Raw genomic sequence first — 24890 nt, forward strand, 5'->3', positions numbered from 1 at the left:
GAACTGGAAAAACATGACATGAAAAAAGACCCTGTGATGATTTTTAAAAAGCTGGCATACTTCACAGGAACGTGCAGGTTCCCATCTCCCAGTCTGAGACCTTCCAGATGTCCGGCCAGTGGATTGGAAAGGTCCTTTCAAGAGGGATTATAATAGCAGTGCTTAACTTTGCACAGCCTGTGTAGCTCTGCTAGCCAGCACTTTGCCTGTGAGAAGACAGGATCTCTTTATCTCAGTTGCTGAGTGCTCAACCACCTATTGCTCAGATTTATCACTTTGGCAATAAGCTAGCCCTGGAAGGAAAGCCCCAAGGTAAAGAGTGAGATTCAGGTGAAGCAGTTCATCCTTTTTGGGAATGAGATTAGGGAAAAAAATATTCTATGATGGTTACTTATTACTGTTAAAAACCTGACCTGTTTTTGCTGTAGATCTCATCAGTCTCCGTGCCTTGAAGCAAAGATCTAAGGCTTGAAACAGAAACTGCTCTACTGAGGTGCACTGAGAAAACCCCAAACAAAACAAACCAATACTACCCACCCCCCTACCCAAAAAAAAAAATCCCCAACACAAAACACCAAACCAAAACCACACAACCATGACGAGTGTGTATGTAAACAGCAATCCCTTTAGTGTTTGGCATCCAAGGCCTCTGGAGATGGGGATATGCACTGAACATGCCATACTCTGGGCTGCACGACCTGGTGATGTCTTTCCTTTGACTCTTCCCATTGGCATGGTACACTCAGGCACGCCTCAGATAAAAACTGAGTTATTCTTTCTCAATACTTCTGCTATAATGATGCAAGCAGGTGAGGGGAGAAGCAACTCACACAACACAGAAGGGTGAAGTGAGACATGTGAAGCAGAGGTGAGACATGTGAAGCAGAGGAATGCCAAACCCAGAAAGGAAGAGCAATGAAAATAAAACAGGAGATAGGAAGGGGAATACATGTGGAGGGAAGGGGATAGGGGTACAAAGGTATTGTAGCTGCTAGGGATGAGCATCCAGTGCAAAGCAGAGGGTGATGGGAGGAAGGAACAATAACAAAAAAAAAAACCCAAAACACTAAGAAGGCCCCAACAAAACCATATTTTTCTAACTCAGAAAGAATAATTGCTGGCTGAACTTTAGCACCAAATCTCCACATCTGGCTCAGATGTCAGGGATGGGCTCTGAAACCAACTAGCAAAATCATCAAATCTCCTCTGATTGACCAGTGAAGAACAGCACCTTATTACCATCACTAGATATCCTGCAGAGTCAAATAATAAAAATTCAATGTGATCTTAAGAAACTCCAAAAACCCTGTACCATTACAATTCTACACAACAGGAATTAATTTTCTTCTTCTCATAAATTTCTAAAGCGTAAAAAAAAAAAAGAAAAAAGAAACAACCAAAAACCCACTTCAAAAGAAGGCTGCTGAATTTGCACAGTCAAGCATAGAGAGGCAAGGTACAGCTAGAGACAAGGTCATCTGAACAACTTTATCTTACTGACACATGCAAAACATCATACACTGCAGTCTCATTCCCAAACCACACTTCATCAATTCATCTTGTCATGCCTTCAGGATCCTTGGCCAATTTGCTATAGAAGCCAGAAGATGTGTACCCATGGAAGCTCTCCAGTATGGCAGGCCTCCACTTACCCACCAGAGAGAACACAGCATCTTCCACTCCCATCCCTTGGCTGGGAATGCAGCAATAAAAACAGGAGCACAGCATGGAAGCAGGAGTCCAGGACTTAGATGACAGCAAGCCAATGAAGAAAATAAGTGCAAGAAAAAGATCACAGGGATTTAAAAAGAAATAAAGAGAGGAAAAAAACCCTCCTAGCTTGCTCAGTCATTGCTGTCAAAGCAAAGCCTACTCACAGTATGAGACTCAAAAACATAATGGCCAGCTTTGCAGAGAGGGGAAGTGCAGGCAGGGTAAGACCATTTGGGACCAGGGCTGTTCGGCATACATTTGTAAGCCATGTACACTGGAGACAAAATTATCTGTGAAATTACGTAGTTTCATAAAATTTCCATGAGAACAGATTAAGATAAGCTTTTGAGTGAACATATATACCATCAGCTTGCAACAACAGTTTTAGATTATATTGCCATGAGCAAAGAGACAGGGCTGTGATCTTCTGGACTATCCCCAGAACAAGCCTAACCTTCTGTCACAATTTAAGAAGCATAAGATCCAAAACACAGGTATTAAGTCAGCTACTCACACTAAAATCTGAATATCTACCACTTATATGCGTGCCACAGTGTTTGAGACAAGCATGCAAAATTTAATACTACTTGCACTTTGTGCAAAATTAAAATTGCAGTGTTGCTAAATTGAAACAGGCATGTTGTTAAATTCCAGCTTCTTGAGCATTTAGACTGAATAACAAGAGCACAGGCAAAAGGAAAACAAGTAGATTTAGGAGGAATGTTTTATGGGGCTTCATTACACAGCCCTGACCAAGTCAAAGTGGGGGAACCCATGGTGTTGACAACCTAGTAACAGGTCTCTTCTACTTAAATGCGCAAATGTTGGTCAACAACTCCACAGAAAATCTCCTGACACCCAGTCAAGAGACCTACAAACAAACAGACAAACAAACAAACAAAAAGAATTCCAAAAACCTGCTCTGAAACAAGACATGAACACAACATGATAAACATAACACAGGACGATTCTGGATGTACAACTACATGCTTACATAAACCACTGTAATTTATGCATTAAGGTATGTTCTCTGACTACAGACAGAACAGCTTTACAAAGTAAACCTGAACAGCAGTGCAAGCTTCTGCAGCTGGCTTCAGAGATGGGTTATATGAAGACTGAAGTCATTAGCAAGGGTGAAATTTTTTTCTTACCTCTTTCCTTAGTGCCCAAAGCACTCCTAAAGCAAAGTTTTATCTGCTGACTTCACAAGTGATTAAATAAAAGTACAAAATGGATTTAAGAAAAGTTATTACCGTATCAACTTACTAACAATAAAACAAAGTTGAAAGCAGTATCAGTTTAGTCTAAAATATTTTTCCCAAACTTGCCCCTTCTTTTCCTCCTACTTTTTCAAGTATAGAGGCATGCTTCCCCCCTAGAAATTCTTCAGCCCCAAAATAACGTCTTCCTTCTTAGTGGTCCCTCCAGACTTTCTGACTGTGACACTCAAGCCTTAGAATTTATTCAGCATATGAATACCAAAGAAAAACCTATTTCCAGTAAGTATATGTAGAAGAGCCAAGTCCTTTTAGCTGAGGAGGTGTCTCTGAAGTGCTGCTCCACCACCCTGTCACACTTATGAAACCCTTCTCCATTCTTCAAGAGCTTTCAAAATGGAGAATGTGTGTTCACTTCAAGAACTCAGCTTGGATCAATTATCAGCCTGATCTGACCAACTTGTCGCATTAAAGCTGTAAACATGTGACTGCAATAAAAAAGCCCTTGCAGAAAAAAAATGGAGACTATTTCATCCAAAATCAAACAGATAATGAGTAAAAAGAAAAGCATAATTGACACTGATAATTAAAAAAAAAAACCTCTTAATCTGCCTTATTTTGCATGTATGCTAATTAGAAGTAAACTTGCTTATCAACAGCTTATGCCTTTGAACCCTCTATTTGATTATAATGTCAAAACAGACAGAACTTTATACTGCTAACTGTGCATGCATTGAGTTTATAAAAGGAATTACACTCCTTTTAAACATCTTTACACAAATGCAAATTCCATTTTAGTTGACTATCAATTTTCCTCAATCTCTTTGAGGACCAGGAGAAAACAGTACTTCTGACTTTTAAAACAACTAAGAGGTTGAAGCACAAACTGCTGAAGCAACATATACATATCTCCAAACACTAAAAATGCTTCAGTATCTTTACCGTACCTTTAACATCTGGATCGTCTATATGGGGTTCCAAATTTTCTATCATTTCTTCTAATTCTTTCCTTGTTGCCATAGGAATGCTTGGAGACACTGGCATAGTGAGTTCCTGAATTTCTCTATCGAGTTTTATATCAGAAGTCTGCTGAAGCTCAAAGTCAATATCTATTTCAGGAAGTGGAGTCCTCCAGAAATGGAAAGAATTGTATAATTCCTGCTCTGGAAGAGAGGTTTCCTGTGAATTCAGCCCAGCCTCCTGCACAGCTGTTGTACAGCAATGAGAGCTTTGCTCGTCCTCATCCACCATTTCCCCACAAGATTCTGAAGGCAAAGTGCAATGGAAGGATGATTCAGTCTGGAAATCACTTTCCCTCTTGGAGTTATTTGACACTGTATTTTGATCTTCTATGACATTTTCAAGTTTTGTTGCAAAATCATCACTATCATCACAATGTGAAGACAGATCCTCTGTCCTGTTGTGCTCTTCATCTGTTGTGCCATCTTCTGTGGTTCTGCCTTGCTCACTGCTGAATGCCAAAGAAAATGGACATTAAAAAACCAAAACAGACTTGTTATGCTCTTGAAAATTCACACACATGCTATCAGCTTGTTATTTGTCAAAGTGAATTTATTTACACCATAACAAAACAGAAGTCATAGAATTACAGGGGGGTCAAAGTTGGAAGGGACCTCTAGAAGCCACCTGGGCCAACCTCCTTGTTCAAGTAGGGACATCCAGAACCACTTGCCCAGGACTTGTGTCCAGACAGGTTTTGAGTACTTCAGAGAATGGATACTCCACAGCCTTCATGGACAACCTTTGCCAGCGCTTAGTCATCCTCACAGTAAAAGAAAGTAGGTTTTGATGTTCAGAGGGGACCTCCTGTGTTTGGGGTTGTGGCCATTGACCCTGGTCGTGTCACTGAGCATCACTGAAAAGGGTCCAGCTTCATTCTCTTTTCACTCTCCCCTCAGGTGTTTATAAACATTGGTAAGATCCCCCTCAGTGAGCCCTCTCTTCTCCAGGGTGAAGTCCCAGCTGTCTCAGACTCTCCTGACAGGAGAGATGCCACAATCTGTCATTTTGTGGCCCTTCACTGCACCCTCTCCAGTGTGCCTCTCCAGGTCTCCCTCTGGATGGCAGCACGACCCTGTGGGTGCAACAGCCACCCCTGCCAGTCTGCCATCAGCAGACCTGCTGAGGTGACACCCTGCTCCACCATTCAGATCACTAAAGAAGGTGTTAAACACGACTGGACCCAAAGCTGACCCCTCTCGGTACACGGTCAGGGACCTCCAACTACACTCTGCTGACCACTGCCCGTGGGCCCAGCCAGGCAGTCCTCAGCCCACCTCACTACCCCTCATCGAGCCAAACTTCAGCAGCTTCTCCACAAGTATCTTACAGAGACCATGCAAAAAAAAATGGCACACAGTACACACTGCTCTCACTTGTCTATCTAGTCAGTCATCTCACCACAGAACATATATCCTAATTCCAGATTATGAAGATGAGAAGATCCAGATCTTTTAATTTACCAAATATTCAATTTGTCCAGGAAAGTTAGTTTTTCTAACAGTTCATGGAAAAGAAGAACAAGGAGGCAAAAGTAATTTGTAGATTTAGCAAATTTACCTGTTTTCCTGTGCAGAATCACAATCTTCTGGGTTTTTACCATCTTCTTCTTTAAAGTACTGGCCACTGCTGGATGGATTAGCAAAAGTTGATATGAAAGGCCCCAGAGACTGAAAAGCTGCTTGGCGAACCTAGGGGAAAGGGCCCAAGGTGAAAAAACAAAATTATATATATAAATCTTGCTGTCCTATAAAACATAAAATGCCTGCTACTAGGAACTGAAAGGGTCATAACCTACTAAGAAAATCAAGAGCAGAGGCTCTTGTCTAGAAAGAATCAGCCAGATGTATACAGAGTGCCAAGTTTAAAAAAAAATGTTAAGAAAAATGAAAAAGCACGGTGAAACCAGTTAAATCACAGGTTACCAAACTGACAGGCTTATTCCACACAACCAAAGGAGAAAGAATCTGTTTAGATAATAAAAGCAGGTAAATTTGAGAGCTCAGTTCAGAATTTTAATAACTTGAAAGGAAAAAAAATCATGTACAGTAAACAGACATTTCACTTGCAGAAATTTGACTGATAAGCATGATATTTATTTCCCTTTCCTATTTGGCTATGCCGTGAATTTGCTCCTCCTTTCTCCTACTATTTTTTCTCCTCTTCTCAACAATTCTCTATCTCAAGTTTTGTTATTTGATTAAATCTGCTGGGCTACAACTTCCATGACTTTCCAAGATCCATGAGCTCATGCTTCTGTGCAGATGATCCTTTGCTCTTGGAAGTTGTCTGCTTAGTAAAAAACTTAAGGTGTAAGAGTAAATCTTCAAGATGGCAAATAATAAAAAACCCCAAACAAGCAAAAAACCAACCTACCCCCCCAACAACAAAAAAATCCCACCAAACCCCCTAAAAAAACCGGCAAACAAAAACCCATCACCTAAGAAACAATAAAAATTTAATTAATAAGAAACTCCCCACCATCAACGTCCAAAACCCAAAACCAATCAACCTCCAAACCAACCACAACCTCCACCACGCCCTCCCTCAAAAAACAACACGGTGGTAGGGAACCTGAAGAAGAACAAGTATATCATAATTAATTTTCCAGTCTTGTTAATGATTCTCAGCAATGTTAATCACAGGAAATTCTGTAGCTGAAAAAAGCTACTCCACTGACAGAGTTTTTCTTACATGCTGCTGTAAAAATGTGAAGGACTCTCTACACCCATCAATGAACTAACCAGTTTAAGAACGATTTTGCTTGAGGTGCATGCAATAGGTTAGACAACCCACACCCATGAGAAGTTCTACATAGAGTACTGCAGTAAAATCCTTCAAATACAACAGCTATCAAAAAATTAAAAAGCAATTCTTACCCATCGTGAAGGATCACTAATCAAATTAATAAAAAGGGTTGACAATTTTGTCCTCCGGACTTCCTGTGATGTTGCACAAGAAACTGCCATGAAGCACTCAGCACAGGCTTTCCTAACTCCCCACACATTATCAGAGCAGAGCTGGAAAAACCTTGGCAGCTGTTAGGAATACAGTGAGTTTGCAAGTCTTAGTAAGCAGCACTTGTTTCAAAACAAGTTCTCTTTTCACATTCATTTTCTTCACCTGGTTGTCCACCTTCACACTCAGCTACACAGTTTAACATTTGCAAGACAAAGAACACATATTCAGTAGTACCACGCTTCTAATCTGCTGCTTTCCTATTACTTATGGATACAGATAAGGCAAATTCACATGTCTGAAGAATTGCAAGGAAGTACTAACTTTTAAACCTGATTTATACCCTCAGAAAATCCCCAAAAAGCCCAGCTTCAAAAATACCCCCAAGACCAACAAACCTACTGTAAGACAAGACCTCATGTCTACACCATTCTTTTAAAGTAGGGACAAGAAAAATAATACTGGTGCATTATTAGGAAGCAATTCTTTACTGCAAGGGTGGTAAGGCACTGGAACACACTGCCCAGGCAGATCGTGGATGCCCCAAGCCTGGAAGTGTTCAAGGCCAGGTGGGTAAGGTCTTGAATAACCTGATCAAGTGGAAGGCATCCCTGCCCATGACAGGGCAGGTTGGAACTAGATGATCTTTAAGGTCCCTTCCAAACCTTAACACTTTTTGATTCTATGATTAACATTTTACCTATCAGAGACCACTTCAGATTTTTGTAAGATTCTTACTGAAATACTAAAGAGCATCTTCAGAAAGAAAAAATTTTCTTTTCTACCTACACTTCTCATTGTTAGATTTATCAACCTCTGCCACCCTCTATCCTACAATGCAGGACATGAACTGCAAAGAGGAACAGGAGAATGATAGAAAGACTGCATTTGCTCAAAGAAAACACGTTTGAACAGAGCAGTGGTTTTACTAACATAACTGAAGCATTTTGAAGGTGCTCAGGTCCTTGGGCTTTTTGGACACAGTAATAGTAAAGGTGTACAGAGTGCAGGTGAGGCACAGCTGCCTTGGCTTTGCAACAGGCACCGGGACAAAATACAAGTAATCCAATGGCTGTTACTACAGCCTTGTTCACATTTATTAATGTTCAGCTGTTCCTACTCTCTGCAGCCAAGTATCCTGGACTTTGTCTCTAATTTAAAAAAGCTTTTAGATTAGAAAATGAAGTTTTATCATTCAGCTTTTTACACCCCTCCTTTTTCCTAACAATAATCCAAGAGGAGCAGAAAATGACATTTTCTGTTCTAGAAAGAGAACCCCAGCTGTCCTGCCACACATTACTGCTTTCAAATGAAACAATCATCACTTTTATTGCATAGTAGTCTAAGTGCACCCTCTACAAAGTTTTAATCCAAATTCATTACGCTAATCACTAAAAAGGCAGTTGTGTGAGAGAAATCAATTTACACCCCAAATCAGGAAGCATACGGGATGCAAATCCACACAATTAAACTTCACTACCAAATGACTTGAATCACTCAATAGCTAGAGAGAAATGCAGCAAATGTTTTAAGACTATAAGAAATGGCCTGAGAGCCACAACAGGCCTACCTGTCCCAATACCACAACTGCAAAAAGTTGCACAGCCTCTGGCTGAAGTCATGCCTGCATTTACACTCTGTCCATTTAAATCCCTTGCTAATTCAGGGCATTGATTCATCAACCTCTGATGGCCCTCAACAAGCTCACAGTCCACATTCCCAAAAGGAGAAAGCTTGAAGAGGGATCCCAGAGCCTGCCAAGCTGATTTTTGCTCCCTAGCCTTGTCACATCTCCAAATCTACCAACGTCCACCAGCTTCGTGGACCCACCATGGGAATGTGTGCAGACTTAAGGATCCTATTCTCACCACTCCATCCAGTTCCCTGCTTTTCCATTTTGAATTTGTACCTCTTCCCTTTATTTCATTTGTTATTCCTGACATTCACTTATTTCCTTTACTTTACTTTCTCTTTCCCTCCTTTCCAGGAAGCTGTTTGAGGCAGGAAAAGTGACTTGAAGTGATTAAATCAATCCATAAGCCTCAGCACTCCCAGCACTTTATTCCCCCTGCCATGCCCCCTTGTATCTGCAATCTCTCATGAACTGCCCTTCTTCTGTAGCTTGTCTGGCTCCACTCCTGAATTGTATTAAGAAGAAAAACCCTTTAAGAAGTGGCTTACCAGCATTTCTTCGGTGGCTTGCTGTCCAACCACACTGCAGATATCTCCAAAATTGGCTGCACACACCTTGCAGACAGAATGCAAGAAATTAAGACAACAGCTTTAATACAGCAAAATCCAAGGGAAAAAAAAAACAACTTTTAAAATCAGAAAAACATGTTTTGGTGCAAACTCATAATGAGCTATTTTCCCATTCCATCATTTTCCATGCCTTTTTAAAAATAAATAATTTTGTTTTCTTCAAAATTAGTCTTTTTCTTAATCACAGAAGAACCTCAGAACTTAAATGAAAATAAAAGAGGATAAAATGTATTTGAGGTGCTGTCAAATTAAAGAACATATGCAGCGATCAAGGGAAATAAGCTATTCAATGGCAGGATGAGACCAAAGCGCAGCCTCCACACCCAAACATCATGATGGAATACTGGTTTAATTCATCTTTAATGAAGATGAGCATCTTTAATTCCATCTGTGCACAGAGATATGAGCTCAGGTGGCTAATGATGTATCAGCCACAGCTGATTCACGTTTTCCTGGCTACCACCACAACCATAAGGACAAATGCCCAATCACATTGCAGCTACCTATAGCATAAGGACAAGCAGATTCTTTCTTTTTTTTCTGGTAATAAGAGTAGTGATTCTGGAAAAAAAATCTCAGCGTCAAATACTAAAATTTGTGGAAATGTGAGATACAAAAACCCCTACAGCTTTCACTTATAGATGTCACAAATGAGATCTACCAGGAAAGTTTCTTAGTCACATTCAAGTTCCAAGCACATGACACATTTTTTCACAGATAATCGAGACCAGATGCTCATCATTCATACCTTGCGAACATGAAACATCCTGCAGTCACAGCACATCTCGCAGAACCTGGGAAGCACAAGTCTTTCTGTGATGTCCTTTCCAACCATGGAGGCCATTTTGCACATAATCTAGTGACAAGACAGACACTAATCAGAGATGCTTGCACAACACATCATTCTGTGTCACCTAAGTAGAGGCCTTTTACATCTATTCTCTATTCTGATAAACATAATTTTATTGAAAACTGTGAAAAATATTGAAAACAAAATGCCATTTGAATTGAAAAGGTTTGGCCACTTTTGCAAAGAACTGTGTTTCCCATTTCCTTGTCATGACACAACACAAGTGTAGAAGATGACACTGATCTTCCAATAAACTGAATCAGATTTGCAGCTAACAAAGGCAACTGGACTCTTAGAAATTATTCTATGTTACCCAACAGAGTTTAAAAAGAAAAAAGTACATGATTCTTTTACTATTTCAATATGAAATGTATACATGTACAATTAACAGAAAATTATTGACCATTAATATGCTTAAGGGACTTCTGAGTCCTGTATGGTTTAAAATTAATTACAAGGCTACACTACATTTATGCAACTCCCAAACATAAAATTCACAAGAAATGTATTGCACCAAAAAAAAAAAACCCTCTTCCCTCTAACTGCTTTCATTCTAATTTGTACTGAAACTTAAAAAAAAAAAGCTTCAAAAGCAAAAAGAGTTTTACATTTACCATTCCCCATCATGTTAGTAGAACTATTTACATTCATTCCTCTATAATAACAAATGATGGCTTTTCCAAATGATGGCTTTTCCAACCTCTAGGGGGTTGATGAGGTACAGAAATCTCTCTCAAGTTTCAATACCTTCAAAACCATGAAGACAGATAAAACTAATCTGCTTATACTTTATTCCCTTATGTAGCTGCAAGCTTCACCAAGAAGCACTAGAAATTTGGTGCCAAATGCAACAGTGCTGGAGACTTTTTATTGTTTATCAGTCCAGCCACTGTAGGAAAGTAAAATATTAAATGAGGTCTCTCTCAAGCAAAAAGAACAGATAAAAATTCACCCAGCAGAAAGCAGCAATATAAATTGCAATTAAAAAAGGAAACAAAAAGCCCTACATCTGCCATTTCTCCATTAGAAATTAACTAATCTGCTTACTATTTCAATTCAACACATTTTAATTACGAAGGTTGTGTCTAATGCAAAAAAAAAAGGCCACCAACCAACCAACCATGAGTTAATCAACTCAGATGCTTATTCCTTTGTCCAATAAAACACAACAAAATCAATAAAGAGAACAGACATACAGCAAGAAGCAACAAAACTGAGGCATTAAAACTTTTGAACTGATGGAAATTTTCCACACAGGCAATTTAAACTTCCATAAAATAAACAGACAAACATTCAAAAAACTAAAGAGCCAACACAGCAGATGCTTTAGGAGTCAATAAAATTAATCCCCTGCACTGTCTTGTCCGGCTGGGGTTTTTCTTAATAGCATATGTAAGTTTTTAAATTTAAATCTTAACTTGACCAGAGTGTACAACACTGACACAGCACAGTAGAAGTTACAGATTTGTAACAGAGAGGGAATATAACATTTTCTTTTTAGCAATGGCTGTGCAACTTGGAACCACCACCACCAGTGCACTACCAAGCATTTAGGCAAACTTTTGGCTGTGTGATTTGGCACTGCTGTTACTTACAGCCACAGCTTCTGTCTTCACATCATCGTTGCTGTCTGGAGCTGTCAGATCTATCAGCACAGGGCACACTTTGGTCTCCACATCGTATCTCTCAATGAGTTCTTGCTCCAGCAGCACTAACAATGCTGCCTGGCTTGTTTTTCTGACCTGCCATAAAAAGACAAAAATTGAACCAAGCAATTCCAAGACACTTTTATTTTTTGAAATACACGTATTCTGTAATTTGGAAGCTGTACCTATATACCAACACACAGCAGTACTAACTGCACACAGTGGGAGGACAAGTGCTCCACAAGTGCTTTTGCAAGCACTTTGTGTTTGCTGTCCTGTGTTTTGGGAAGTACAGAGGAGGATACCTGCTTCAGTTGACAATGTGCAGGTGTTTCTTGGGTTCCCACACAATTTGTTTTAATGTCAAAAAGAGCAGTCATGGCAAATCTTAAGCAAATGTGCGAAGAAAAAGCAACACAATTAATAGAGAGTAACATACTTCTAAGAAAGATGAACTTTACTAAACAAATCCTCTTTTTCTGAGATTAAGAAGAAATAGGCTGGCAAGGAGAAACTGTGCTTATTTCCAATGCCTTTAAATTCTGAGACACAATTCTGCTTAGTCCCATTTGAAAAAAAATTGTGCTAAAATAAGATACCCATTATTGATGTCATAGCTTGCTAACCCCTACCTCCAAAAGGAGTAATTTCACCAGAGAAAACATTATATACAGCAAGAGACTACATACACTGCAATGCAGCAATTTTGGAAACACCTTTGAGCTCTTTGTTTCAGAGATCTTCAGCCCAATGAACTATTTAATAGAGGTTAACACAATGAAACCAACCACTGAATCTTCGAGCAGGAGAACATCAAACAAAAGTAGAGTTGTTGTACTGTAGATGAATTATCAAAACAACTACTAAAAAAAATAGGTTTGGTTAGTTATTTTTAACTATGTAAATTTTGAAAAGGGCAAGGAAAAAAGTGACAAACTCAAGAGACCTAAAATATTGAAAATAATGTCTCAACTAGCATTAGTCTAGTCTGAAATGACTGGAGAAGCCTCAAGAAAGCTTTGGACAAGCTAACTTATACATGCAGAGAGACAAACCAAATGAGTTCCATCCAAAATGTTTATTGGATTGATATATAAATAACTGATAATGAAGGTACAACATGGTGTTTTTTAACATACAAAGGACTCAGTTTTTCATTACTACCGTTCCTTTCTGCCACAATTTAAATTACGTAAGTTTGTCTAAATGACAAACTAATTTTGTCCATATGAATACAATATCAGATAAAAGGCCCCAAATCAGGACAGCAAACTGTCATTACATTTTCTTTAATATTTTCATTAAATAAATTTATAGTACTGTGTATTTCATGTCCATTCCAAATCCTTATATCCCAAAATACAACACACTTGTACCATGCTAAATTTAAATAATTTGGCATCACAACAGTATTTCACCAGCTAGTAAACTATTCCTACAGGAAACTTACTTGGTTATTCTGGTCGGCGAGGTATCGCACCACAATCGGTAGCAGGTATTTGGAAAAAGCATAAGGGATTGAAGGTCTGTTTTCTTGACAGAACATAGCAATATGAGGCACCTGCTCCATCAGTTCTGCCCGCACTGTTGGCTCTGTAAGGGTCAAAACATAACAAAAAATGGCACAATATATGTTTACAAGCATGCTCCCAGATCCTGCAAGAGAAAGCTTCTTACAGTACTCTACATACAAAGTATGTTCTCAAGTGTTCATGTCAGTGTGTTTGTCAAGTTCCATTTTGACATCTTTTTACAAAACCAGATAAAACTACACTCTGTGCCGCCGAGCTACTAAAAAGTCACATCTCACATTCTTAGTAATAAAAAAAGAAGAGATATAAGACTGCCAGTCATCAACCATTATGAGTCTCAGAATTGTCCAAACTCCCTACGAGCATCGCCTACTTCACAGAAACCTCCTATGCTGAGAGTCAGCCCAGAATTGGCACGACGGTGAAAAGAAAGGAACTGAGGGGGAGTCTGGGCCATGGCCTCTCAGACAGCCCACTGAGATCCCACTGAGCAGGACAACCAGCCATAACCACAGATGTTGCTCTTCATTCTTTGCTTTTTAAGGCTACTGGATGTTGCTCTTCATTCTTTGCTTTTTAAGGCTACTGATGTAATTAATTGTCAGATGGAAAAGATTCTGCATCTTTCCAGCTGCTTCTGTTAAACCTTTGAGATGTGTTTGTCACCAAAGTTGGTGATTACTTAAAAAATATTTAATTAAATTTTTTAATTCAAGAAATGGCACACTGCCTGGATGAATCCTAATCCCCACAAAACATGCACATATATCTGGGGGATGAGAGAAGAAGCAGGAGAAACAATACAGATGTAGATTCAATTCCAACTATTAGAAAAACAGATTCAATTTAAGAAGCAGGACCTTATTATGTGCCCAACTTTTCCATGGGGATAGAAAAAAAAAATCTGAACTAAGTACTTCTGTCCTTTCAGGATTTGCTGATATATGTAGTTACCACTGGTCTTCTGATTACTTACAAAAAGACATAACATCAGTTACTCTCAAACTATACTAATTTGATTTAGAATATTTTAAATAATAAGATGTACATGTCACAGGATAGATACATACACCTTATGGAATTTTTACCTAAAAGTTGTTCAGGTAAAACTTAATGGTATAACCTGAACCATCTTCCTTGGAATACTTGTAATTAATATGATTCATCAAAAATGTAACCTTTTGTTAAACAGAAGCATGCAACACGCATTTGTATTTAACATGGCAAATGTGTGCAGCACTTGGCTTTCTTGAACACTGGCTACAAATGTAAAGTCAGGTCTGAATAAAACATAACAAAGACAAAGCAAGTCCCCTGCTGTGTGCAGTCTTTTCTTCACTGAGAAGAATGAGAACAAAAAAGATCACTGCACACAAAGTAATTAAATGCCTATGGGCTCCAGTTCTTTTACTACAGACTGAAATTACTTTTCCTATAGAAAAACGTACCAGAATCAGAGTTGGAGGGGACCTTATAGATCATATAGTTGGTTGATCATATAGTTGAAACCCCAGGGGTTGGGGTTTCACTAGACAGGTTGCTCAAAGCCCTATCCAACCTGGCCTTGAACACTTTCAGGGATATTCTGGAAAGTTCACGAGTTGCTGAACAAGTTGCAAAATACCAAATGAAGTTTCAGACCAATCAGTATCGTATAGGTTTGCTGTTCATAACAATGAAGTAAAAAACGTCTTCCAATCTGCTCTGTACCCAAACATTATCAGGAGCACACAGGAGAAAAACATTTCTGTTTAAACTTCAGATGTTCTGAAACATGTGCAGGTTGAACTCCATAAGCAATACCAGCATCCTGAGGTTCGTATTGAAGAAGTCAGATCCTGAAAAACACTATACAAACTATGGGCAAGTTTTAGCAGATCTAAAAAAAATTCACACTTTAACAAAATGCTGAACTCTAGTCTCGTGATCAAACACTCCATTTGTAGCACTAAATGTAACAACTGACCAAAATATGCACCTGTAACTAGGACAAACTAATAGTTAATGAGATTTTTAATTCTGAAAGTTGGAGTCTCCATATCATACTAATGCAAAGAAAGAAAATATTCCTATTGTAGTAACTCATCTTTTGCTTCCTTATAAAAATTTGCCAGAGCAGTCCTTAGAACACAAGGAAGAGAAGGTGCAATTGTTCATTAGGATGAAATGGTGGGGGGGGGTGTCAACCAAAGCAGATTGGGTGCTTTCAACAGTCAAGTCAGCAAAAACATCTATTTTCTTCCTATATTTAATTCAGTTCTGGTCCTTTTATCTGACAAGGCCTGGCTTCCTCAGTTCTGGAAGAGGGATTTGAAGTGTGCCTGAGAAAGGAGTCCTTTCACATGCCAACTTTGACACATCAATGTGTATTTTTTCACCTGTGTGACAACCTGCTCAAAGGTGGCTGAGTTAAAGAAGCCTTGCACCCTCCGTTTGCAACCGCTCAGTATCCACTGAAAGCAGAGCAACTACAAATGGAAGAGTCCTTCCTTGCCGAGTACATTCTGAGATAAAGAAAGACATTATCTGTGCAAACAGGCTGTACACAGCCCCAAGAGCAACTTGTTTGAAAAGGGTGTAGATGGCAAACACAGCAAGATGAGGAACCATCAGGCTGGGCAAGGAGGACAGGAACTTGATGGATAAGAAATGGGAACCAGTGCCCAAAGCCAGGGTTGGAGGAACTCATGCCCACCTTTCCTAGAAAGCTGTTATTTCAAGACATGCCCAGGACATGATCAAGCGGCACAAGAGACTTATGCAACAACACTTATCCCTAGGGTCTTGTTCTCCCATCTTAGGACTCATGCCTTGTTTCTTGTAGCAGACAGAAGATGACTGGAGGAAGGGAGGGAGAGAGGGCAGAGGTTAAAGGGGATGGAGAGTAAGCAAAATCAATCTGACTGAGGCTGCATGCATGGCAGTAGTGCTTCTTAAATGGCTTCTAAATTTGCTTCGGGCAGTTCCCACCCTCCCAGACACAAAATTCGCAGCTTCCATTTATGCCAGTGCTACTGTTCATGCAGCCAGACAATAAACTCTATCAAAGAACTGATCTAGCTGATGCAGCTTTTGCCTCACCACAGCAGCATAATTAAACAACAAGAACTGGCACTTAATATTGATCTCCCTGTGCAATCACACAATTCCCTCAAGTAGCAGAACTGTCTGATGATGGAAGCTAGCAATGGTAAAAGAAGGTGCTAGAACTGAGGGAAAGAAGCAAAATATTGGGAAAGCAAATTTATTCCTCTTCCTAGTGTGAAGCTGTGCAAACTGTTCAAGCTAGGCTCTTCACAGAGTAACTGCACACTACTCATTTGATTGCAGTCTGAACTCTGTCTTGATGCTGAAGAAATAGCTCTGCAATCAAAGCCAACAAGAACTCTGTATTAAGCTGTGTACATACTTTGGACACCTGGCACTCAAAAATGGGGAGACTGTTTCCATAACTCTTTGACATCTCTGTAGTTTGCCCACCCACTGATAAAGCAATGGCAACACTCCCTTTCCTTAAATTCATGAGGTTTGCTGTGAAACAGGATTTATACATTTCTTTATAAAGCACTCCAGTAAGAGTCCAGGATATACCAAAACCATGAGATCCTTTTCCTTCAGAACAGGATTCATCTATTATGCAGCACTTATGTCAGCTGCCTAACAATATTAACGACCTGCAGATGTAAAGTGAGCCCCTTTCTTCCTGAGCTACCAAGTCAGCTCTGGCTTTGTAAAGAACACAGGCAGATGAGACGATGCAATTAAAGATTTGAAACATTCATGCCCAGGAGTGAATTAGAACTGTAAAGTCACCTTAGTTCTTACATTCCCTAACTTTCAAGTACACGGCTCTGGGATCTTTGTAAGGTCAATTCAAAGCAACAAACAAGGAGGGCTGTGTAGGGAACTGGCTGTGTAACATAACACTGTAATTCGCCATCAAAAGGCATTTGTGCTGTTCTGGGGAATTACTGCTGCTATGCAAGAACCTGAACCTTAAGCTTACCAATTTAGATAAGAGCTCAATTCTTCCAAAGGCTGAGGCATATGTTCCAGTGTGTACTGAATAGAGCCTAATCTTGCAGTCTGATGCAGTTACAGTAGAGCTTTTTTTTGCATTATGTTTCCTTAAGACCCAAGCAACAATGCCAAAAAAATCCACTGAAGTCAGAGAGCTTTCTGATTTCCTTCGTCTATTCCTCAGCTTTGTTTTTAGCTTGAACAGGTGGCAGCTCCAAGCAGGGATTCCAGGAGGCTTCAATACATAACAGTGTCTGCCATTTCAGTTTAAACTTCCCTGTTGTTTAAAATCTAATTTACAGCTTGGTCATTGTGTTAGTTTTGGCCAGGACAGTGTTAATTTTCTTCATGGTAGCTGGTACAGGGCTATGTTTTTGATTTTTGCAGGAAACAGTGTTGATAAGGGATGTTTGAGTTACTGCTGAGCAACACTTACACAGAGCCAGGGCCTCTTCTGCCTTTCACCCCACCTCACCAGCAATCCGCAGGAGACGCACAAAGAGGGGATGCAGCCAGGACAGCTGATCCCAACTGACCACAGGGACACCCCAGACCATGGTGTCATGCTGTTCATATAGAGCTGAGGGAAGAAGGAGGAATGGGGGGGAAGTTCGGAATGCTGGTGTTTATGGTCCCAAGTCACTGTCAGGTGTGATGGAGACCTGCTCTCCTGGGGATGGCTGAACAGCTGCTTGCCCCTGTGAAGTGGTGTATGAATTCCTCACATTTGCAGCGAAGACCTGAGCATTACCCTGGTTGTTATATTCTGTCCTTATAAATTTAAGGCAGCTTAAACACTGCTTAAACACTGAATTTGTTTCCAGCACAAATTCAAAACATGTCCCAATATTAGTTACTATGAAGAAAATTAATTCTACCTCTGCCAAACCCAGCAGTTATCAACACAGTGAACAGTGCACAGCAGTTACAGGTTGCTTTGTAAAGCATAAGCTCATCCAGCTGGGGAATACATCTGCACTCCGTGTTTTTTGCACTGTACAATACAGTCAAGGACCAGGCTTTCACACAGTATAAACAAACCAAGAAGAGAATTTTGCTTCACGTCAAGTTTCTATTTTAGGCAGTCTGGAAAAATCTCTGGTACAGCTAGGTTCTACACAACATTTGCCTGGAACAAGTATTTTTCTGTTCAGAAGAGGAAGTATTTTTAAATGGTCTTTTCTAACTACCTCTTGAAAGTACAAAGTCTATCTATTCCTTAAAGTAGCAATCTACTAAAAAGAAACCCTGCAATTTGTTAAAACAAAACCTTTGAAAATAAATATTAATATAAAATACTACATTTCCTTATTCATTAGCATTTTATTTCATTCTATCATATCTAGTGTATTATCTAGATACAGAATTACGCTGCATTGAGTTTTAGGAATCAAGCAAAATTAAGAGAATGACAGAAGACAGTGAAAATAGCTTCCATTTCTTCTGTTCATTAAACAGTTTGGAAAAGAAGTTTCCAGAATAAAATGATACAGTTCTACTTCTCTTCATTTCTTGATCACACAAAACCATCAATATGTTCAAATCAGCACCTACAGAACCTGGGCAGACTTTTTTTCTGCATAAACCTCTGTTTTAGCTATTTCACAAATGACCATTCAAATCAACATCCTAAACTGACTCTAAAATCATTATTAGAAGTAATTAACTATTTCTTCTTCATCCATGAAAAAAAAACATTTCCCCTAAAATTTGATGCCATCTCTCATGTAAAGTGCCAGCATGCTCACTTGGCTACTCCTAGCACATACACTCAGCTTGGATTTAAAAATGTCTAATGTTTATTTCAACCCTGCTGAGGCTTCAGTTCACTCTCTATTCTACTTCAGCTATGAGGAAGTAAAGCACCACCATCAGCTGCATACTGAAAATTAAAAAGGGATTATTTTAGAACTGCACAGTGTAATACCAACTAATTGCTTCAGATCAGCTATTTATAAATCAACTCATTACTCCAGAGCCACCCCACAACTAGATTTATTTCACATTGTTTTATTCTGCAGCAACATACAGTATTTTAAAAAAGTCTGCAGTGCTTTCATTATCCCACTATGACCATTCTGAAATACAAGCAGCAGTGAATTTCCACTAGATTTGTGAGGAATTGTAAGGCTTCTGTGTTGTAAAATTGTATATGAAGAACAACCATGATGATGTTAGAACTGCTTTAACTGTTAATTTTTATGGATGTTTTAAGTACACCTGAATATGAATAATATTGCCCTTTGTTCTTACTAAGGGTTGTGAGCAACAGAGAAAGGTGTAACTGCATGATGGCTTTGCATGAACACTTCAATAAAAGAATAATTCACAGAATCACAGAATATCCTGAGTTGGAAGGGACCCAGAAGGATCATCAAAGTCCAACTCCTGGCCCTGCAGAGGACTACCTCAAGAGTCACACCATGTGCCTGAGAACATTGTCCAAAGGCTTCTTGAACTATGTAAGGCTTGTGCTGTGACCACTTCCTTGGAGAGCCTGTTCCAGCGCCCAAACACCCTCTGGGTGAAGAACCTTTTCTTAATATCCAACCTAAACCTCCCCTGACACAGCTTTATCTATCCTCTTCTTTCCTCAAAGCTAACTTTTTATTTCCCTCTTTTTTTCCTTCTACAAACATACACATTTTCCCTTTTGATTTCTACCATTTCCCATTTCATCCTTCCCTCTGACTTTCCTACCTCTTTCAAAGATAAAATAAAAGCTAGACAAGTGGGAATACACTGCAGCCAGAGCCCATCCCTTTTAGCTTAGGAGTCCAGCAAAAAGGCTGATACATGTGACATCACGTGCTGCTTCAGTAGTCAGGCTCTTTCCTCCTACGAACCAGAAATGGATTTCATTACTGACTGGCAGAGCAAGGAGTGAAATAGGGACTAATGAGGGAGGGTAGAGTCACTGTTAGTCACTCATCAGACACATGGAGAGGCAAAAGAAGTTTACATCACGCACAGGAAAAAATTCTTAGTGTAGCATGAGGTGGGAGATGAGGTATGGAAAATCCTGGAATAGGAAGATGCGGAAGGGAAGAAAATGCAGATATTGGCAGCTGGGAAAGGCAAATATTAGCATTCTCATTAATATTGCTTACACATGAAGATTTTTGTGAAATGAAATGCTGCAGTATGTGCTGTTTGACAGGTAATGTTGGCATGTCTCAAAATACCAATAGCAGTAATTGAACCTACATTAATAAAGCCATTTAAGCACACTATTAAGTAATTAGGGTTGTGAGGCCATCCACATTAAGCCTGATTATAGAGCTTCAAAATTTAATGACCAATTAGCCTAATAATTGTTTTCAAAATCAGGTTGTTTTGGAAACTGCATTTACAACTGATTCTTTGCAGTAAAGAGATTACTTTTTGTTCAGAAGAAAAACATCCTAGCTGGCTATATTCAGACAAAAAAGCACCAGCCCTTCAGGATGCCATTTTATTCTCCCCCTATCATTTCTTTAAAAAGATATCTATGTGTATCTACTTCATAGTAAGATACATTACACAGGCATTTTAGGAACAAAGATACAGACTTTCACTTTTAAAGAAACTTCAGAAAATAAAATTTAAAGCTTCTGGAGCCTCTTGCACACTAAGCAAAATGCCAATAATGCAGTCATTCCGGCTGGGGCTAACTTTCAAAGCCAGTTAATTGCACTTCAGCACACAATGATGAAATCTTGTACCATCTAAGCCACTCACAAGCTGGTACCAAAAAAAAAAAAAAAAGTTTGAATTATATTTATTTACTTTAGTCAATAACTCAGACATGAGGCCCTTGTTCAAGCACTCACAAGCCTGTGGCCAGTGTACATTTGAGAATGAAGAAGACCCAGCTATCTTAAAACAAAGATAAGCATTTTTAATCTAACAAGGGTTTACGAGGGTAACTTAACACTTGCCAAGTACTGAGCTTATATGCCAAACTACTTCTTGGCTTGTATAGATTCAAAGACACCATAAAAAACTCTACGTGAGAAATCATACCTAACATCTGTACAGAAACAGAGAAATTACAAACTGACTGAACAGCAGATTCAACAGCAGATTCAAATCTTTCTTAACTGTCACTACTCTAGGAAACTTGGTACGAAAGACATCAGGGAAGTCCAGTTTAGGACTGAAAAATACCCAAATTCCACAACAGAATCCCAGATTTAACAGCAACACCCAACTACAGCAATGAAGACAAACACTGTAGTCCTACAAACAACTCAGATTCAGAGAATAACTTTAGCAAGTAAGGGCCTTGGGGGCAGGGGATTATTCCCCAGATGCCACCAATGGGTTTCCTCTATGGAACAGCTGTTCTGTGCTGCCATATACATACAACAGCAGCACATGATACCAGGGCAGAGCAAATCCTGTGTTCTACCAGCACTGGGAGCAGCTCATGTCCAGTACACCTGAAGTGGTTTTTTTCCCCAGTAGAAACACAATATTTTGATGTTTTGATTGATTTTAAGGCTACAAATGTAAACTGGAACTAATTCATTACCAAGAGTCCAAACTGCCCTGTCAGAAGAAGGCACACTTTATATCATTTTTATGTGCAGACACAATGGTAATCAAAACTCTCTTTCACAAAATACAATTCACTACAACTCTACTCAAAGGGTCCAAATGAGCTTCCATCAAAAGCTATTTCTTTCAGGTTTTTTTTTTTTTTTTTTTGACAAAAAGCTTTTATAAAATCAGTTTTAGAGCTGATATTTGCTTTTGCCATGATGCCTCAAAAAATGTGTCTTGGCTAGCCCGTCAGCATCTCAATATATGCATCAATCATCACAAACCATACTCTCAAAATTTTCTTCCATCCTACTATCATATTTGGACCCAGATATTTTTCTAGTAAAGATTATTTTTATTCCACATTAAAACAGTATTTAGTGCAACCAGGATGACATTTAGGTTATCAAAGTTTTATCACAGTAGATGAAGAATGAAAATGATTGGAAATTCTCCTGCTTTTAAACACAGAAATGGCTGTCTCAGCATAGCTCCAGCTTATTAGAAGGTATTAAAAACAACCAAAACAAACCTGAAAAAAGCAAAAAAAAAAACCAAAACCCAAAGCAACAAACCACAAACCCAAAGAATTTTTAAAAAACCCCGAGACGGATTCTTTTTCAAGCAAAGATGTCTGAAAAACATCAACCCCACTACAAGACTTCTGAAATTGCAAGGTATCAACAGGACAAAGGACTCCCTGGGCAACTTTAAGATACCTGGTATTTTTAGTTCACTGCTGTACCTCTACTTTAGAAATCAGCATCAGTAGCCCAGAAAGAGAACAGATATTGTGTACCCTGGGTATATTCTTCAATTCCAACCTCATTATACCAGCTACTGAAAAAAAAAGTACCTCATTTTCTGTTACTTGATTTGACTATAGAAGACAAAGAGCTCCAAATGTTAAAAGAACTGGCATAAGACTAACAAGTATCAACAGTTAGAAGCCAAAAGACTTGTACTTAGTCATAGTTTAGTTTGACTTCCAAGTTTGTTTTTATTTTTATTTATTTAAACATATAAACATGAAGGTTTGACTCCAGGATGGCTCTACCCATACAAATATCTTGCTCTAACCCAGCAAGTTAAAACACGCAGGCACTTTACTTTTACAATGTTTTCTTATTCCAAATTCAGGGGCTTTTATGTTTTATGGACAAATTGGAAAAATTAATACTGTAAATGGAAAGCAGCAAGACAAAAATTAACAAGTCTAATAGTAAGAACCTTAAACACACACAAAAACCAATAACCCTTCAACAAAATCAAAAAGCTGAAACAAAAAAAAAAAAAAACAAAACCCACTCTGCAGCAGTATGAATAATAGTCAAGCTCGTATACTAAAAAGATACAAAGCAGATCAAGTTCCCTAATGAATTTTCACATGGTTTAAAACACAAGGCTATTCTAATAACCTGTCTTACCGAAACCAGCCAAGTCCAATACTGCAACTGCTCGAGGCACAAGACTCACAGTTAAGTTTGCAGAAATTTAATTTGTGGGGCAGCTGCAGAATCCAGTGCTACTAGTTTGGCAGATCTGAGACAACTTCTACAATGCAGGAAAAGCCTGAACTGCTGCTTTTACTGACGCTGAGAAAATATCAGCCCTGACTAAAAATGTACCCCACCCTCGTTAAAGGCAACAAATTGATTTGAGCTCAACTCTTGGCTTCCACTACACTTCTGCCTAAATAAACTTCAATTTGACACACTTAGCTGGTCACCAATGAAAAGCCTAAGGCTACAAGTTGCTGCAAGAGGCCATTTTTCCCTTGGACACATCTGTCCTATTTTCTAAACTGAAGTGGAGTTACAGAAAGTGTCTGATGCTCTGAACTATTCACGGGGCCACACAAACAGGCAACTGTATATGCAGATTTCAGAAGCAGAGCTTTGCTAGGAAAGCACTCTATAAACAGTAGAATGTTCTCAATTAAAGACACATTTATTGTAAGTGAATAGTGACTTTTTTACCTTTTTAAAGAATCCTTAGAGAGGTAGTCAGTACAATTATGTAATGCTTACAACAGGCTACTTTTCCTGGCTAAACAAGGACACTCCCTCAGAAAAATAAAACCATGCATTTTAAATTAAGACAGTAGTGACAGAATAACAGAAACCAGCAGAATATATTTTTACCCTGGGAAAGCATTATCTTCTGCAGTTCCAGAAGAAGTGAGAAAAACTAACTGACATTACATAGATGAAACATTTTATTCTCATTCAAGATTTAATACAAATTTCTCTTCATAGCACACCAACAACAACAAAAGAATGACCAGATCTTTTCTGATGATCTGCTGTTCCTTCTGGTATGTCAACTGTATCTAGCTAGCTATGTTGAAATCAAGCCCTTAATTCTTTCTAGATAATTTTTAAACCAGAATTCTGTCACAGTTCTGTCCACATAATTTTTCCCTTCATCCACCTCCCCATGACTTTTTAAGCACTGCTTTTCTTTCACATTTATTTTTCACTTTTCTCTTGCTTCTGCCTTTTATTCCAAACACTCAACAGTCCCAATATATTGATTAGCAAGAGACACACTGGATCTACAGAGCCTTCCAACTCATCGCAAAGAGGGTGCACAAGCAAGCTCACTACTCTGGACTTTTAAGAGCAGACTTCTGGCATCTTCAGGGATCTGCTTGGTGGAGGTACCATAGGATAAAGCTTGAGGGAACAGGTGCCCAAGAAAGTCAGCTAATATTCAAGGATCACCTCCTCCAAGTTCATGAGCAATACATCCCAACAAAGAAGTAGTCAGGCAAAAACACTGGGAGGCCTGCATGGATGTACAAGGAGCTCCTGGACAAACTCAAGCAAAAAAGGGGAAGCCTACAGAGGGTACAAGCTAGGACTGGTAGACTAGGAGGAATACAGAAAAATTGTCTGAGCTGCCAGGGATTGAGCTAAGAAAGCTAAAGCCTCAAAAAATTAAAACTGGTCAGGGATGTCAAGGGCAACAAGAAAAGGTTCTATAGGTACACCAGTGATAAAAGGATGACTAGGGAAAATATGAGCCTCTCTAGAAGAAAGAGGGAGACCTGGTTACTCCAAAAGACAAGAAGGCTGAGGTACTCAATGATGTTCTTCCCTCAGTCTTCAATGACAAGTTCTCCATTTGAGTCCCAGAA

The 24890-nt window shown here is 39.1% G+C and overlaps 1 protein-coding gene across 4 annotated transcripts in view; it reads right to left on the reverse strand.

Moving 5' to 3' along the window:
* The window catches only part of PPP4R1 (protein phosphatase 4 regulatory subunit 1), a 62214-nt gene that overhangs the window by 15524 nt on the left and 21800 nt on the right, over positions 1-24890 (reverse strand). For all 4 annotated transcript variants that reach the window (XM_084204363.1, XM_084204362.1, XM_084204365.1 and 1 more), the window contains 7 exons: positions 13120-13262; positions 11619-11765; positions 9922-10029; positions 9093-9158; positions 6833-6991; positions 5514-5644; positions 3881-4404 (listed from right to left, as the gene is read on the reverse strand). In XM_084204363.1, the coding sequence (XP_084060489.1) occupies positions 3881-4404; positions 5514-5644; positions 6833-6991; positions 9093-9158; positions 9922-10029; positions 11619-11765; positions 13120-13262 (1278 nt within the window). The remainder of the gene's footprint in view (positions 1-3880; positions 4405-5513; positions 5645-6832; positions 6992-9092; positions 9159-9921; positions 10030-11618; positions 11766-13119; positions 13263-24890) is intronic.

Source organism: Fringilla coelebs, assembly GCF_963513975.1.
Source record: "Fringilla coelebs genome assembly, chromosome: 1".
NCBI lineage: Eukaryota > Metazoa > Chordata > Aves > Passeriformes > Fringillidae > Fringilla > Fringilla coelebs.